General features: G+C 42.2%; 2 protein-coding genes and 1 long non-coding RNA gene across 4 annotated transcripts; all 3 read right to left on the bottom strand.

Moving 5' to 3' along the window:
- Positions 1-380: 380 nt before the first annotated feature.
- LOC149393799 (PB1 domain-containing protein tyrosine kinase) lies at positions 381-5,664 on the bottom strand. Of its 2 annotated transcripts, XM_089617055.1 has the most exons (10): positions 5,167-5,664; positions 3,588-4,984; positions 3,227-3,514; positions 3,041-3,145; positions 2,492-2,644; positions 2,221-2,384; positions 1,987-2,134; positions 1,307-1,429; positions 1,123-1,210; positions 381-705 (listed from the first exon to the last, which is right to left on the bottom strand). In XM_089617055.1, the coding sequence occupies exons 2-10, from the start codon at positions 4,821-4,823 to the stop codon at positions 512-514; spliced, it is 2,499 nt and encodes an 832-aa protein (XP_089473181.1). In that variant the 5' UTR covers positions 4,824-4,984; positions 5,167-5,664; the 3' UTR covers positions 381-511. The 2 variants fall into 2 exon arrangements, with proteins under 2 accessions (XP_089473181.1, XP_089473182.1); XM_089617056.1 differs by lacking the exon at positions 5,167-5,664 and having other exon boundaries at positions 3,588-5,091.
- A 235-nt stretch (positions 5,665-5,899) lies between these two features.
- Positions 5,900-8,991, bottom strand: KAB1 (potassium channel beta subunit 1). Its single transcript, XM_089617566.1, has 4 exons — positions 8,316-8,991; positions 7,178-7,321; positions 6,475-6,639; positions 5,900-6,397 (listed from the first exon to the last, which is right to left on the bottom strand). The coding sequence occupies exons 1-4, from the start codon at positions 8,910-8,912 to the stop codon at positions 6,284-6,286; spliced, it is 1,020 nt and encodes a 339-aa protein (XP_089473692.1). The 5' UTR covers positions 8,913-8,991; the 3' UTR covers positions 5,900-6,283.
- A 966-nt stretch (positions 8,992-9,957) lies between these two features.
- On the bottom strand, positions 9,958-18,039 carry LOC149393797 (uncharacterized). The gene is made up of 4 exons (XR_016299626.1): positions 17,799-18,039; positions 16,802-16,903; positions 16,348-16,441; positions 9,958-10,053 (listed from the first exon to the last, which is right to left on the bottom strand). It is a non-coding gene; the product is annotated as an uncharacterized LOC149393797 (long non-coding RNA).

The following is an 18,039-nucleotide window of genomic DNA, read 5'->3' as shown; positions in this document are numbered from 1 at the left end:
TGTGTTGAAATAGCATTTTACAGATTTCCTCAAGTCTCAAGTTTCCTGGCGAATTTGCTAGAATTTGAAGAAAAAAGTTACAAGCAACGTTAAATTGGTTTGAAGTTTCAATCATAGTCAAGTCATCATGCAAAGGTTGCGTTGGCTCATACTTTCCCTCCTCCTATGTCAAAACTCAATCCGAAGATAATCGCAGAACTTTTTAATTTTTTTTAACTTATAATCGCTAGAATGTTACAAATAGACGACATCGAGAAAGCGCATGATAAAACCATATATTCATCATAATGTAAGTTAGACGACCTCAACAAATATCCAATTAATAAACTATAATAAAATATTGGAAAAAATCAAAACAAACTGGAAAGAAGATGTACATTAGTTGCAGTTATCCATTTACAATTCACATGGTATAGTATTTTTCATTATATAGTTCACATTAGATTTAAGCTAGTAGTCAAAGCAAAAATGCGTATGAAATAAATATGTGGTAGAATCAATGAGGATTTGTTCATCTGGTCAAAGTATTTAGTAATCGCTTATTTTTAAGTAGCGCAATGGACATGTCTCGTAGTCTGTCCGTTATTTCAGTGAAAGATGGTCGTGCTGCGGGGTCCGCCGACCAACATTCTTCCATAAGCCTTTTCCATTCCAACTCGCAGCGCTTCGGAATCGGAGGCCTTAATGTGTTATTCACGATTCCACCTAAAATTTGGAAAAAAAAATTATTTGGATCACTAAAGGTTTTTTCTTAGAGCATCCATTTTCAAGTCAAGTGATTCAATGACAAATATTACTTGAACCTTCAAGAGTGTAACACATTTTTTTTCTCATGGATATCTATTTGCAAATAGTTTCTTAAAACAAATATTAATCTGCCATAAATAAATTAGTATATTAATTATGCATCTTTGAATGAACAAAATTTTGTAATGTCACTCCATCAGTATAATCTTACAACAACATTATAAATACTGAATGTTCGTGATTCTCTTGCATAATTGGGTTTGATCATCAAATGTTTAGGTCATCAAACTTGAGCTGTACCATTTATTATATTTAGCACTATGAATCCTATTTAGGAACTTGGTAAAAAAAAATTCTAAAATGTAAGGCTCTTACCAATGATAGCACCGCAATGCAAATCGGCATATGGTTCCTCTCCGGTCAAAATTTCCCATAACACCACGCCGAACGAGAAAACGTCTACCTATAAATAATGAAACAAAAATAATATTGATCCACTATATAATTAAAATGGGCACAAAAATAACAAAACAAAATTATGGTATATAAGTCTATTAACCTTCTCAGAGACCCGGCTACTGCTTCCATTTAAAAGTTCGGGAGCCATCCAGGGAAGTGTTCCTCTTACACCGCCAGACACGAGCGTGTTGCGCTTGATTCTCGATAGCCCAAAATCTCCGACCTAAACCAAATAAATAAACTTATATTAGTACTTATTGTTTCTAATGTTCCGATAAAACAATATATACTAACGAACAATATTTTGAGTTTCGTAGTTGTAAGTAATTAATTCATTGCAAAGGGAGGTAGTCCAAGTGGTGAGCAATTCCACCATCACAGCTTGAGGTTGTGTGTTTTAGTCATAATTGGGACACCCTTCAAAAATTTAAGTAGGATATTTTGCATACGCGGCTCCTATAACGTTCGGGTGGTGATACTTTAATCCATTTTGTTATTTATTATTTACCCCCAAGATTTGTGTTTTTGTGGAAATCTTTCCGAAAAATATTACGTACGAACGAAAATCTGCGCATGCGACTGCGAGGGCAATTTTTTATAAATAAATAAAACAACAAAGTCTAAAATGATTTTTGTATTCTATGTACAAAGAAATTTAAAAAAAAAATGCCTACAAGATAGTAATTCAAGAAAAGATATATAGTCATAAAAATGTCACCATGCTAGTAGTACAGGGGCCGAATAGCCATTTTTATAATAATTATTGCCACTAATTTTTACCTTGCAGACTGGTCTTTCCGGGTCCCTCAAGTTGACAAGCAAGTTGTCACACTTGAGATCAAAGTGAACAATGTTTTTCATGTGCAGATATTCCATTCCGAATGCCGCATCCATCGCGATCCTGAGCCTCTTTCGACGATCCAGCACTCTGCTCCGTAAGAAATTAAATGAATTACTAAGACGAAATAATAAAGGTTAAAAAAAAAAAGAAAAAAAAAAAAGAAGAAATCATACCTTTCCTTCTTCAGAAGAACATGCCTCAACGATCCATTGACCATGAACTCGGTCACGGTCGCTAATGTCCCTCCCGGAGCGTCGGGCACTACACCGTAAAATGCCACTACATTCGGGTGGTGAAGAGTCGATAGTATCCTCGCCTCTCTCCAAAAGTCCTTAATCTGAACATATATCAGTAAAATCAGAACCTCGGTATCGGTACCGGTATCGAGATTTTAATCCTTGGGTTCACAGTAAAAGGGACAGCTTGAAACGCAAGAAGACTCACCAGCCGCTCTTGCTCGGACGATCTTCCCGAGAAGCAACTCTTCTTGATCCTCTTGATTGCTACGTCCGTTCCTCTCCACATCCCATGGTAGACGGTCCCAAATGTGCCCGAGCCGAGCTCTTGCAGTTCCTCTAGATCTAAGTTCTTTATGATCTGCGCATTGGTTTTCATATGTTCCCCGGTCAAAAACGATAAGAACCTTCGATTTCCATCTATAAACAATAAAGACAGTAAAAGATAAACCCGTGCGTTCGAAAGACCCGGAACTCTGCGAAGGCAAAGCCTAAACCCAAACTGATTCCTCCTAAATGATTATTTACCATTTCTATTTATTGCCGAACAACTTTTAATAATACTAGTCACAACCCCAAAAAGGAACTTATCTTTTTATTGCCTAACGTCCTATCACAAAATAACGGGCAATGACGGGCCTAATAATAGTTGCATATAAGTCTAAAAAGTATGATATGATTTGAGAAACTAGACCTCTCCAAAGTCCCACAAATCTAAATTTCTGTATTCTATTCTCATCACATCTTTCATTAATACCTGCAGACCGTAGATACCAGCTTCCATCTCAGCTATTGTAGCGTCGCTCATGGACTCGTTCCTCTCGCTTCTGTTGCCATCTTCTTCTTCTTCTACTTCTTCTTCCTGAAAAAAAAATTATGATATAAGGTGATCAACACAAAGGCCTAGCCAAGAGAGTCAAATAAAAGGCATGTTTCCTGTTACCTCCATTTCTTTAGGAGATGTGTGCTCGACAAATAGGACCACACTAGAAGAAGACGGGATTCTGTGGCCCGTCCCATGAGTCACGTCCTCGATGACCAGAGACGGTGATTTGACCGTCTTTCCGTCTCCGTAGTTCAGCGATTCCATCGAAGCAGCATTGCCGAATTCGCGTCCCTCGTTGAGTTCTACGCCGAGGCTCAACTTCGTGGTCTCGTAGTCGGTACTATTAGGACGGCTTATATCCGGGACACACACATCAATCCCCGAGCTGAAACTCAAGTCTCGTTTCTGATACATGGATTCAAAGAAATGATTCAAGTACATTACAAATAAAGAGAAGAAGAAAGAAGGATTAACTTACTGGCATTAGTTCTTGAGATGAAAGACGGTCACTAAGTTCGAGAGCGTTTTCAAACATCGAAGCTTCGTAATGATTATCGCGGTGATCGATATTATCGTCGTAAACATGTCCTGTGTACGGCCTCCAGTTAGCGACCATCTTCTCCTCTTGAAACGAGAGATCAATCGAGCAATTCGGCGTTGTAACAATCGGCACTTTTTCCCTCCTGATTCCCTCGAGGAAGCTCAAATCGAGCTCTTGCATTTTCGGGTCCGATAGGGCGTGAGCGATCTTGACTCCGTGGGGACCGTCTCTGATGAGCCCGAGAGGGTCTTCAGGGTGTGACACCGATCGCTCTATTCCAGGCCTTCGTTCATTGAGAAAAGACCTTCCCGGCCTACGGCTGGCTTGAGGGTTCAAAGACGGCAAAAGATCCTCGCTCCGGCTGCGGTGGTGAAGGCTCGTCGTATCCCCGGGAGAGGCATTTTGGTCATAGTCCACAAAGTAGTTGTTCTTATGGTTTTGGAAATAATACGCCATTGGATCGACGTAATAGTGCTCTTGGTAAGGGAATTTCCCGTTGTTGTTGACGAGCTTCGGAGAGAACTGGCAAAAGGGTCTCGGGAAATACCCGGCAGAGGCCACGTTGGACGAGCTCGGGCTCGAATCCCTCTCCTCTCTGTAGTCCGAGTTGTTCCCGAACTGGCTCGACAGGCTGGCGAGGCTCTGACCGCCCGAGCTCATCCCATTGGCCGAGCTCGGAGACTCCGACTCGTTGAGAGGCACGAGAAAGATCCTCAGCCTCTGGGACCCACCGGCCCTCTCTAAACCCCGACACTCGTCGAACATGTTGTGAAGGTCCTCCTCGGTGAAAACCGATATGAGGGAATCGAGATCTTCTCCGGGGAGCTGATACTTGATGGTGTGAGGAGCGCTGAAGATCGCCGAGGTCTTCCTCGCCAGCTCGTCCAACGGAATATTCCTCCGGACCGACAGAATCCTCGTGTCTCCGCCGACGTATCGGACCTTCCCATCCCCCGGGCGGTGCACGATTCTCCCGCCGAAGCTGCACAGAAACTTGAGTTTCGGTCTTTCGTGGCCCGTATTTTCATCGTTTTCCATTCTTCTCGGGGTTGGATTATAGTCGGAATTCTGTGGGAATTGATTTGGGGTTTCATCGGTGACGATCGAGGGGAGTCTTATCGGAAACTGGGATGAGAACTCCTCACCGGTCCGAAGAGAGATATTTGCTGACATTGATCCCTGGCCGAGACGTTAAAATCGAGGCTAGTTTCAGATGATCGGTGGCCCAAATTTTTCCCTGAAACCTCAATGCTCGTGATACGGAAAGTCTGAAGAGAGCTTCATAAAATTCTGTGTACCATATCAAGTTTATTCTCGTATCTTCCTCTTTGAATCTGCAAGATCATAGAAAAAGAAAAGCGAAACATTTCTATTGACAAATTATTCATACGAGAAACAGATTGTAGCAGAGACAATGAATGATATCCGAAAACATCTAAAACGTGCGTATAAAGAGTTTGGTTTTTTTTTTTTCCTTGCGTTTTGGGTTATAGAAAAGATATAGGAAAATGTTTACCTATGATACGTATTACGAAATGAAGCTTTTAAAGGACCTGAACGATTAAACGATGGAGGCAAAAGAAAAGAGAAATTTGGGTTATTGCGATTGAATTACTATCTGGTTGGAGAGAGAGAGAGAGAGAGAGAGAGAGAGAGAGAAGGCATTGCATGAGGGTCGGGGCTCAGACGGTAGAGGAAGAAGATGTCTATTACGCGGCAAAAACGCTTTCACACAACTGCTCAAACTAATTTACCAAATACCCTCCAAAAAAAAAATAAGACCCGTCTTTTTCTTGTTATTATCTTCCAAGTATTTTTTTCTTTTTTTTTTGCTCAGAATTAGCTTCCTAATTTAATTCCCTATTATTCACTCTGTTTTTATTCTCTTCTATATTTTACCGAACTACGATCTCATCAACATATTCATTTTCAAAACAATTTTATTGATAGAGTGTATTTCTTTTTTCTTCTTATTTTCCTGTTATTTCTGATGTCTGAAAAATGGAAACTATTCATGTAAGAAACAAGTCAAATAACTGAGTAAATATACAAGATAAATAAGAAGAAGAAAAAAAGCAGCATAATATTCATAATGTTGCCTGTGCTCACTGTAGTTATTCACGACATGTCGTTTCAGTGGTTGCCAATCTTTTAGTACTTAAAATCAAAGCCAAGAGGCTTTGCAAATATCACAACTTCTATTCTAAACCAAGCCAAATTCAGGAAGACCAGAAGACCAATGGAATCCATATCAACAAAATACAAACCTCTTTCAAAGACTTAAAAATAAATAAACAGAAATGCAAAGGCAAATTCTTCATTATAGAGTACAGTACAGCTCAATGAAAAGGCCTTTACTTATATATTAACACTGAAACAGACTTACTCTACTCCCTCAAAAACTCATAATACCTCTCAAGGGAAACGACAAACACCACATAACACAACGACATACCAAGCACAAGCAAAACAGTCCAAAGGCGCCAAATAAAGACCAAAGACAAAACAGCACAGGAAATGTAAATGAACTTTTCTTTCTACTCCTGAAATACAAAGGCAAATTTATTTCTGCAAATGTGCAGAGGTGTAAAAAGGCACGACCGATCCTCTGACCCGACAGTTGTATTCAGAATCTACCTATAAGACTCCGTGCGCTTCGGCTTGGTCTGTACCACGGCCTCGATCGACTCGAGCACACTAGGGGTCAGCAACGGAATCACGTCGATGGCTTTCATGTTCTCTTGAATCTGCAGAAAAAAAGGGTTTCTTGATTTGAACGAGGAGAAAAAAAAATGTATGTAGTAATATATCTATATATACTGACCTGAGACTCCTTGGTAGCACCGGTGATGACAGAGGAGACATTTGGGTTAGAGGCGCACCATGCAATAGCGAGCTGAGACAATGGCACGCCTAGTTCGTCCGCGATCGGCTTCAAACCGTTCACCTTCTTCAAAACGTCATCGACCAGTGACCTGTTCGCAAGATTCTACAAGCCATACAAAACCGACATTTAATGGGAGCCAGAAAAAAATATTAGTTAACGAAGCATAGTCACATCTCCTCTTCACTAGGGTTTGATTGTTAGAAGTTTTACGAATCTAAGACGTGTTTTCGTGTTTTCGTTGTTAAATTAGTATTCGAGAGTCGAACCAAGGTTTATGAGTCTAAAACTTATTCGGCAGTTACGAAATATATGTAGTTTTATGCCTATTTTTTTAGGTTTATGCCTCGCCTCAAAAACGGAAATCCCTTCGATTACCATTTACGCTACTTAAAACATTGTTTAACATACAAAACCAACAAGCTGTTAGACAACAGAAAATAAATAAATAATATAAAAATTCAATAGTTGATTATTGTTGTTAAATAAATAATGCATTGTACAGATTTTAAACTGGTGTCGATCTTTAGTTTCGCCGACGAGTAACCAGCAAGAAACAGAACCCGGAATATATTCGATACGAACTGAAGTGAGCATTTTCAGGAGCAAAATAGCAAAGTGTAGATCAGAGAGTTTGCCTGACCTTGTAATTCTCCAAGGCGAATCGGCTGTCGGGCGGTATAGCTCCCTTGTTGTATTTTCCGGTGAGAACCCCCGATGCGAGCGGGCTCCACGTCGTGAGTCCGATCCCGTAGTTGGTGTATAGAGGAAGATATTCTGACTCGACCTGCATATAAATACTGAGCATTTGAGAACCCATTGATAACAAGGAAAAATTGTATGAAGTAATCAATTCAAACTATGACATTTGCAAAATAGCCATAGTTTCATTAGGTATAGCAAAATAGCCAATTGAGAGTACATGTTTTCATTAACTTTACTCCTGCCTCGATTAATTTTAATCCAGCATTCATAAAGCTTACATTCTGTCTTTATAGTTCGTTGGGATTAAATTTAATCCAGCCTAGATTAATCTTACTTGGGCTAGTTTGCTTATAGTTAGCAAACTATGGCTATTTTGCAAAACCTTAAATTCTATCGGGGTATATAGCCGCTGAACCCTAAAAACAATATACAAAAGCCTCGACAGATTGATATCATATAAACTTGGGTTCTAGTCCTAGATCTGTATCAATTGAAGAATTCAATGAATGAACAGGACAATAAATCAAAACCAATAAACCCAGATCAACTGAACAGTCTCTATTAATGCACCTATAAAGCAATCTCATTTACCCTATTTCCATAAATTGAGAAATCTAAATTGAACACCAAATCTAATTTCCTCTGCAATTCAGAGGTCCGCAGAAACACATAAATAACACATAAAAAAATTGATGAGATATCCACATTCAATGTGTGTACGCTTGTAAGTCTATGAACAACAGGACACTAATCCATGTACGAACATCAGCCAATCACACACGCAATCAAAAGCAAAGCTATATCATTCAACACATCTCCACCAAAAACTCAGAATTTCAAATCCAACCTAAAAAAGTTGACGAGATTGCATAACAATTCACATTCAATATGTACGCGCTTGCAAGTCTACGAATAAAAGGACACAAATCCATGTACGACTAACAGCCAATCACACACTAATTCCCCCCAAATCCAAATCTAATTTCCACACTGCGATTCAAACCTACTGAGAAACGCATAAGATCAATGCTTCATTTCCACAGCAAGTGAAGAAAAGCCACAATGAATCGGAATACCTTATGGCGGGAAAGAAGGTTATACTCAGGCTGCTCAACGGCAGGGCCAACGAGATCAAGCCGCTGAGCCACAGCCCAAGCCTCAGTGATCTGCTGAGCCGACCACTCACTCGTCCCCCAATAGAAAGCCCAACCGCGATCGATAATATGGTTCATCGCCCTCACAGTCTCCTCGATCGGCGTCGACGTGTCAGGCCGGTGACAATAAACGACATCGAGATACTCAACGTCGAGGCGCTTCAGACTCGCTCTCGTCCCTTCGACGACGTGCTTCCGGGAGAGTCCCCTGTCGTTGGGCCCCGGGCCGCCCCAGAAGATCTTGGTGGAGAGGACGAGGTCCGATCGGCGCCACCCGAGCTCGCGGATCGCCTGGCCCATGATCTCCTCGGCGCGGCCGTTGGCGTACACCTCGGCGTTGTCGAAGAAGTTCACGCCGTTGTCGCGGCAACACTGGAGGAGAGTTTTCGCTTCCTTCACGTCTACTTGGTTGCCGAAGCTCACCCACGCGCCGTACGAGAGCTGGCTCACGCGCAGCCCGGTCCGGCCGAGGTTCTTGTACTGCATCCCTTGCCCCGCCGCCGCAACCGTCGGAGGCATCTTTTTCTTCTTCTTCAGATCGGAAATGCAGACACGGACTGTGTTTGTTTGTTTGGATGGATCTACAGAGTTTTGGCTTTTTTATATACATATTCGGTGCCACGTCATTGCCACAATATTAAAGTTCATTTCGCTTTGCCGCATTTACTTTTCTTTTTCTGAATTTTTATTTTTGGAAAAACCGTAAGGAAAATAGCAACTATAATAAAAGCTTTCATTAATAAATGCCGGTCCTGCAGATGAGTCAAAAGACTTCCTAAGTACTGACGAATCTCACATCGTGGGTGAGTCAGAAGAACTAAGAACATATTTTGCCTTTTTTTTTTTTTTTTTTACTTTAGTGTGGGGAACAGTTTTTCCTTTAAGCAAATATTCCTGCAGTATTCTATAAATGTTGTTCATCAAAGAGAAAAGCTAGATTTTAGATCTCGAGAGGAATAAGAACTCTCACATGTTATATGTATTTTTTTTTTTTTTTTTTGAATTGATGTTATATGTATTTTATCGGTCTATTATTTATCATTATATTGTTACACATACAAGTAATTGATTTCATTTACGCTTTTGTGTTACGACAATCAATCGGTCGACTACTATTATAGTGCATGATAGATAGGTTTAAGATGCTTATGATATAGTCAAACGAGATGCTCTCTTGGTTGGGATGATCAACGTTTAAACAAATCATCATTTGTTCTTTCTCTTAATCTTATCGTTCGCGCTACGACTTATAAGACAAATTTGATTATAATCTTATACGTCGGACTTATTATGAGGCGAGAAATAGGGTTGGTTTAAAAGGCAAGTTGTCACGGCCTGCGAGCGTCAGCTCACCCACGAGCCGCGATTGATCAACTCCAATCATACAAATCTAATATCATAATTATATATTAACTCATCGTTTATCAAACGTTTAGTGAAAGATTATATATAAAAGTAGTTTATCAAAAATCCGAAGAAATTTTTCGCTTTTAATTAAAGCATAGAGTCTTACAACGACTCATATTCATATACCTCTCGGAACGTTTTGACAAACCAACTAAATCCCCGGTCCGTGAGATCCCATAGCCTACAAGTCAAGGCGATACGTGCTCGGTCTCGGTCTTCAACTCCGCTTCCCGCTTACGAGCTTTTCCTTTATCTACATTACCAAGGGTCATAAAGCTATGAGTCGAATGACTTAGTAAGTGGGAGTCTATCTAGAAAAGAAAATAAACTAAATGTCATGTGACATGCAAACAAGCATATAAGAATGCATAATGAGCGTTAGATGCAGCTAGATTCTAATACTAGAGCATGACTGACGCGTGGCCACACTCTACCTACATACTTGTCGCTCTACCAGATCGTACATCTTCTCCTGCTACGATCTCTAAAATGACAAGAAGCGAGCCTCAGACCTCGAGCATCGGTCTTACGGCGGATTGGGTGTTTTAAGACTGTCTGGGATCCACTAGTGGTACCATCTTCAACTGACGTCGAAGCAAGTGTGCCGCCTTGGCACGACAATTGTTGAAATCGAGCTCGTCAGCTCGCCCTTCCGCGTCGAGCTCGTCAGCTCGCCCTTCCGCGTCGAGCTCATTAGCTCGCCCTTCCGCGTCGAGCTCGCCAGCTCGCCCTTCCGCTGACAAGCTTGCCTCGGAAGTCCTCTCCTTGGAACTCATTCCACATGGGAAATTGTCGCATTTATTTCTCATATTATTTCCTATGTCTTGCTCTCTTAGTATATTTATTATTCTTTTTTTCCTAGAAGTAGTTATTACATATGTATTTATTAAATTCTCTCTTGTACCCACCATATGTATAAATAGGTGATACAAATTAATATCAAATATAAGAAATATTCAAAGTCTCGGAACACTCTCTCTCTTCTCCGATTCTCTCTTTCTTTATCTTCTCTCCAGATTCGACTCTCTCTCTCTCTAAACTTAAACATGGTATCAGAGCAGGGAAAATCAACCACCATGAACACCACTCAGACCACGCCCACTCAGTCGTAATCTGAATCCTTCTCCCAACATATCACGAGCCACAAACTCAATGGCCACAACTTCTTACAGTGGTCCCAATCTGTGCTCATGTTCATATCGGGACGAGGTAAAGATGACTACCTCACAGGCGTGGCCACATCTCCTGTGATCGAAGATCCGACGTTCAAGAGTTGGAAGGCCGAAAACAGCATGGTGATGTCCTGGCTCATAAACTCTATGCTCCCCGAAATTGGAGAAACCTTCCTCCTTTACCGAACGGCAGCAGAAATCTGGCAAGCAGCTAGAGAAATCTTCTCCAACTCAGAAGATATGTCCGAGCTGTTTGAAACTGAGAACACTCTCCACGACCTACGTCAAGGAGAGATGTATGTTACTCAGTTCTTCAGCTCGCTCACACATCTATGGCAGAAGATCAACCTCTACGAAAAGCACCAGTGGACCAGCTCCGAAGACTCAAAAATCTACCGCATGATAGTGGAGACCAAACGTGTGTTTAAACTACTATCCGGCCTCAACCAAGACCTTGATGAGGTCAGAGGTCGGATACTTAGTACAAAACCACTACCATCTCTCCGTGAAGCCTTCTCCGCGGTCAGACACGAGGAAAGCAGGAGGAAACTCATGCTGGGAGTTATCAAATCGAGCTCACTTCCGGGCTCATCCTCAGACTCGTCCGCCCTCACCACACATGGAGACGAAGTTCTTGCAGCCCGCGTCTCAACAGAGAAACCTCGCAAACCTCGCCCCTACTGCGATCATTGCAGACGACCTGGACACCTCCGAGAAACCTGCTGGAAGCTGCATGGGAAACCACCGAGCTCGAAGTCAACCCAAGATACTAAGGATCCGAACTCAGTCGGAAACTTAGTATCCACCTCGTCCGCTGCCTCGACCTCGACCTCAGACTCCTCTCCCTTCAGCAACGACCAGCTCGCTATTCTCCAGAAGCTTCTTCAACAAGTCCAACTCAGTGGAGAACACTCGGGCATTGGCCCTCTAGGTAACTCTCCTCGAGCCCTCAATGTAAGCTCAGAGAATCCCACAGCATGGATTGTCGACTCCGGTGTCACTGATCACATGACTGGTAATCGAAGTCTATTCACAACTTACTCCGCTTGTAATAAAAGCATATCAGTCACCATCGCCAACGGAGCCAAAACTCAAGTCACTGGTATTGGCACCGTTGTCTTGACGAAGTCCATAAGGCTAGACTCGGTGCTCTTTGTGCCTCAACTGCAATGCAATCTCTTATCTGTGCATAAGATCAACCAAGACTCTAAGTGCCGAACTGTTTTTGATGGAAGTTCATGTGTGTTTCAGGAACAGGTCACGGGGAGACAGATTGGTAGTGCCGAGCTGAGTACCGGACTCTATGTCATCAAGCCAGATCAGCCCGCCATGTGTCAGCTCGCCCAACATTCACCCCAGTACAAAGAGATCATGCTCAATCACCTTAGACTAGGGCATCCAAATTTCATGTATGTCAAAAAAATGTTTCCTTCTTTGTTTATCAATAAAAATATCAATTCCATTCAGTGTGACATGTGTGAGTTCGCCAAACATTCTCGAAGCTCATATCACCCCACCTCGTACAAACCATCTCGTCCTTTTGCCACAATTAACAGTGATATATGGGGGCCCTCAAAAGTTCCCAATATCACTGGAGTTCGATGGTTCCTTCTCTTTGTTGACGACCACACTAGACTCAGTTAGATATACATGATGAAACAAAAATCTGAAACATCCAATCTATTCAAAACCTTTCACAAAATGATCCAAACACAGTTCGACACATCCATTCAAATTGTCCACACTGACAACGCTCGAGATTACTTTAATTCTGAGCTCGGCGATTTCTTCAAAACACATGGCATAATTCACTCCAGCTCGTGCGTTCATACCCCGCAACAAAATGGGGTAGCCGAGCGGAAAAATCGACACATTCTCGAAGTCGCCCGAGCCATCATGTTCTCCTCAAACGTCACATCTCATTTTTGGGGAGAAGCTGTCCTCACAGCCACCTACCTCATAAACAGAATGTCATCTCGTGTCCTTGGCTATAAAATCCCATCTCAAGTCCTTCTAGAGACATACCCTCACTGTCGACTCATCTCAACCCTACTTGCGAAAGTGTTCGGCTGTTCAGTCTTCACCCATTCTTATGGCCAAGGTAAACTTGAACCAAAATCGCTCAAATGCATCTTCCTTGGCTATTCAGCAACCCAGAAAGGCTACAAATGCTATGAACCCCGATCACGAAAATTCATAGTCTCAATGGATGCATCTTTTCATGAGTTCAGTCCTTACTTCTCAAATTCAGCTCGTCAGGGGGAGAATGACGAAAATGACTTCCCAAATTGGCTCATCATAAACCCAGAATTCAGCTCGCCTCAAAATCCGACCTCACTTGTTCCAGAAATTCCCAGCTCGCCTCAAAATCCGACCTCACATGTTCCAGAAATTCCCAGCTCGCCGACCTCACCTGGTCAAGAAATTCCCAGCTCGCAAGCCTCTGAACCCTCTCCATGCGAACTGAATATCACCCAGAGTCCGGTACAAGCTTGCGACCAAGATGTCTCTCCGAACCTGAACCACGACACTATTGAACAAGGTAACATCGAATCTCCAGACTTACCCATTGCATTGAGAAAACCTCCTCGGTCGTGTGCTCAATACAGGATGGCGGATTACGTGTACTATGGGAATTTATCTACGAGCTACCAAGCCTATGTGGCGAAGTTAGATGAAGGAAAAGTACCGAACTCCATCGAGGAAGCCCTTTAAAGTTCCGAGTGGCGAGACGCAAGTCATGCTGAGATCCAAGCCCTCGAAAAGAATGATACGTGGGATATCGTCGAGCTACCACCAGGCAAGTGAACTGTTGGATGTAGATGGCTCTTCACCATCAAACACAATCCAGATGGGACAGTGGAGAGATACAAAGCCCGACTTGTCGCAAAAGGGTACACGCAGGCGTATGGCATTGACTATCAAGAAACATTCGCTCCAGTTTCAAAGTTCAATACCATCAGAATCCTCCTTTCACTAGCAGCCAACTTAGATTGGCCTCTCATCCAGCTCGATGTAAAGGATGCTTTTCTAAACGGCGAACTAGAAGAGGAAGTCTACATGCAACTCCCACCAGGATTTGACAAAGATCAAGGAGCCAATAAAGTTTGCAAACTCAAGAAGTCACTATATGGACTAAAACAGTACCCGCGAGCATGGTTCGGAAAATTCACCAACGTGCTCAAACGTTGTGACTACGAGCAGAGTCAAGCAGATCCAACATTCTTCTCAAAAATCTCCACACAAGGCAAGCACACCATTCTTAGTGTGTATGTGGACGATATAGTCATCACCGGAGACGACCTGGAAGAGATCAGGAGGCTGAAGCAAACTTTGTCATCTGAGTTCGAAGTCAAGGACCTCGGCAGCCTACGATACTTCCTCGGCATAGAGGTAGCTCGATCAGAAAAGGGCATCTCTGTTTCCCAGCGCAAGTACACGTTGGATCTCCTCACAGAAACTGGCATGCTTGGCTGCAAACCAGTTGACACTCCGATGGATGCCAATGTGAAACTTCTAGCTCGCACCAACGAGGCCGCCACCGACAAAGAAAGATTTCAGCAGCTCGTAGGAAAACTCATCTACCTAACTCACACGAGACCAGATATTGGATTCGCAGTAAGTATGGTAAGTCGATTCATGAGTAATCCCTCAGAAACTCACATGGACGCAGTCATGAGGATTCTCCAATACCTCAAATCTGCCCCAGGGATTGGTCTCTCCTTCAAGAAAAGACGAAGTCGAGGTGTCGAAGTATTCACAGATGCAGACTGGGCCGGATATGTTCCAGACAGACGATCAACATCAGGCATGTGCACATACGTCTGGGGAAATCTTGTTACCTGGAGAAGCAAGAAGCAGTCCGTTGTCTCAAGAAGTAGTGCTGAATCCGAGCTCAGGTCCTTAGCAAGTGGAGTATGTGAAGGCATCTGGCTGAAGAGAGTTCTCGACAACCTCAAGATCATCATCGAAGGTCCAATCAAGCTCTTTTGCGATAATCAAGCTGCTCTCAGCATAGCCAAAAATCCAGTCCATCATGACAGAACAAAACATATCGAGATCGACCGATACTTCATCAATGAAAAGATTGAAGAAAAAATAATCGATATGGAATACATTCCGTCAGGTCATCAGCTCGCCGACATTCTCACCAAAGCCCTTCCGCGAGCAACCTTTTCCGAGCTATGTAGCAAGCTTGACCTCCTCAACATATACAGTCAAGCTTGAGGGGGAGTGTTGAAATCGAGCTCGTCAGCTCGCCCTTCCGCGTCGAGCTCGTCAGCTCGCCCTTCCGCGTCGAGCTCGCCAGCTCGCCCTTCCGCTGACAAGCTTGCCTCGGAAGTCCTCTCCTTGGAACTCATTCCACATGGGAAATTGTCGCATTTATTTCTCATATTATTTCCTATGTCTTGCTCTCTGTGTATATTTATTATTCTCTTTTTCCTAGAAGTAGTTATTACACATGTATTTATTACACTCTCTCTTGTACTCACCATATGTATAAATATGTGATACAAATTAATATCAAATATAAGAAATATTCAAAGTCTCGGAACACTATCTCTCTTCTTCGATTCTCTCTTTCTTTATCTTCTCTCCAGATTCGACTCTCTCTCTCTCTAAACTTCAACAACAATGAGTTCACTCGAGGCAGTTAATCACTACTGAATGAGTTCACTCTAGGCGACTGCCCATTACCATCGGGTTCGCTCGTGGCGACTGCCCATTATTGTTGGGTTCGCTCGAGGCGGCTGCCCGTTCGTTGGGTTCGCTCAAGGCGGCTGCCATTTACCATCGGGTTCGCTCGAGGCGTCTTCCCGTATTGTTGGGTTCTCCCCAGTTTTGAGTACTCAGCACCATACAGACCACATTGGTCTGCCACATACACAAGTCGTTGACTTGTGGGTACCGCCGACAACCGTTCAATTAAGGTTCGGGTACTCTGCAGCACGCAGAGTACACACCTATACTACTACAGGAGAGCATCGTGGGATAAACTCCGAAAGAATTAATGTTTCTCTTTCGTGCTCGTTAAGTGCTTTAAGAAGACTCGGGATGTGACTCTCGGTACTTCCACCCATGGTTTGAATCCAAGAATTTGACTTATGCTCTCCCGTCAACCCTAATCTAACCTATCCACTACGGTTAGCAGAGGGATCTAATAAAACAAGATAACATCGTGGCTGGTTCAAGTTAGCGTTTGAACCTCACGGGCAAAACCCGAATCTACATTTTCAAGAAAGATGACCGAAGCCTTAATCTTATTAGTGTGTTTGTTTTAAGGCTTTCACCTACTCTTATTTACTAACATATAAGATGCACGTAAAACGGGGTTATTTTCTTGGTAAGTAGTTGACCTATGTCTCCACACTTACCCGGAATAGCTCGACGGAAACTTGTTGACTTCCGGAGTTGTCTTGCTTCACGCGCTTCTCGAGACTCTCGGCACGTTCAGAAGCGTCGAGAGAACTAGAATCCAAAGTTGAAACTTCGTTAGTCATCGGGTTCAGAAATGTTGAAGAGATTAAGGTTCGTTTTCAAGATTCATTACGAGTCGGTTTGGGGTTCGAGAATTTAATTTACTTATTTCCCGGTCTTTCGGAAATTAAACTTATTTAAGACCCGTACGTGTTCGTACCGAAGAAATAGTACGACATAAAAGTTCAACGAGTCTTAAATAAATAAATAATCTGAATCATGAAACTGAGAATTCCAAAATAATACAGTGAAACTAAATTCTCGAACGTCTTTAATTAATTTGCAATTATTTAAAATAAATCCAAATTATTAAAGTGTAAGTCTAACGCTACAAAGCAATACACGACTCACGAGTGAGATCGAGATCAACTCTTTTATGAATTCTTTATTTTCTGGCTTCGATGCGTTCGGTTCCGCCGGTCTTCGCTCATCCCGACTCGATCCGTAAATAAGCTGCGAAATTTAAAAACGAGCATCGAGTCAATTTATAATCCCGATTCCTAACTCGAAACCTTGAAATCCGAATTCTCGGTCTCACTTCGAGATCCGAGAGATTCCCGACGCCTAGACCAAAAAAAACGAACCTTAATCCTTAACAAGCAACAATTTCCAAATCAAAACCGAACAAAACACCAATTTTCAACCAAATCAACATGTCAAAAAAACAAAACCAACATGTCAATAAACCATCTCGGCCAAATCAATAAGTCAATTAAAAACTTTCTGAATCATCATTGAACAAACACGAACTCAACATTTCCAAGGCTCAGAACTAACATCGTCTGCACAAACTGCCACAACAATTTACACAGCTAAGACAAACAAACAACGAGCCCAACAATTCTGAAACTGTTTTCCCCGATAGCCTGATACGCTCATACTTAATCTACCATAACTCAAGCTAAAAAATTCGAAGTTGACCAATTCCAGCGACAAACGAAATTAAACTCACGTACTTTTCTAACGAGTTATTATAAGAAGAATTTAGATCACAACAACTAACCCAAAAACATCCTGCAAAATCAGTTTACAGATTCGGAGTTCTAGTTTTTCCAGCTTTGAAACACTGATTTCAAAACTTCATATCTCACTATTCAGGAAAAATACCAGCAAAAATAATCTCAGAATACGTAAACCTGTCTACGTTCGTTTTATCATAGTGAAATTCTGGACCAAAACCATTCAAAAATCCAAACTCGTCCAAGTTCAAAAACAACCCTAACAATCAATTTCAAACACGATTCCGAGCACATAATCAAACCAACCAACCTCAAAAACATCAAAATTCTGAAATCCCGAAATTTCAAAACCCTAATTTTAAAATCAAATCGGGTAAGAGATTCTTCACCTTGTTTCTGTGAAATCTAACTCTCTGCCGCTCTCTGACTCGTTCTCCGGCGTTTGATCTAGGTCCAGTGTCCACGGTGGCTCGTGGCGGTCGTTTCTCCTCGGACGGAGTGTGCGCAATGGCTCAGCGATTTCGTGGCAGCGTGAGGAAGAAGAAGATGGAGATTGATGATGGTGGTTGTGGTTGTTGTTGTTGTTGTTGTGTTTGTTTGTTTTTTTTTTTTTTCATTTCTTGCAGATGG

This window comes from Urtica dioica, chromosome 6 (genome assembly GCF_054948205.1).
Source record: "Urtica dioica subsp. dioica isolate 48M chromosome 6, U.dioica_male_clone48M_v1_H2, whole genome shotgun sequence".
NCBI lineage: Eukaryota > Viridiplantae > Streptophyta > Magnoliopsida > Rosales > Urticaceae > Urtica > Urtica dioica.
The sequence above is the reverse complement of the archived record's forward strand: the minus strand, read 5'-3'. Positions and strand labels throughout refer to the sequence as shown.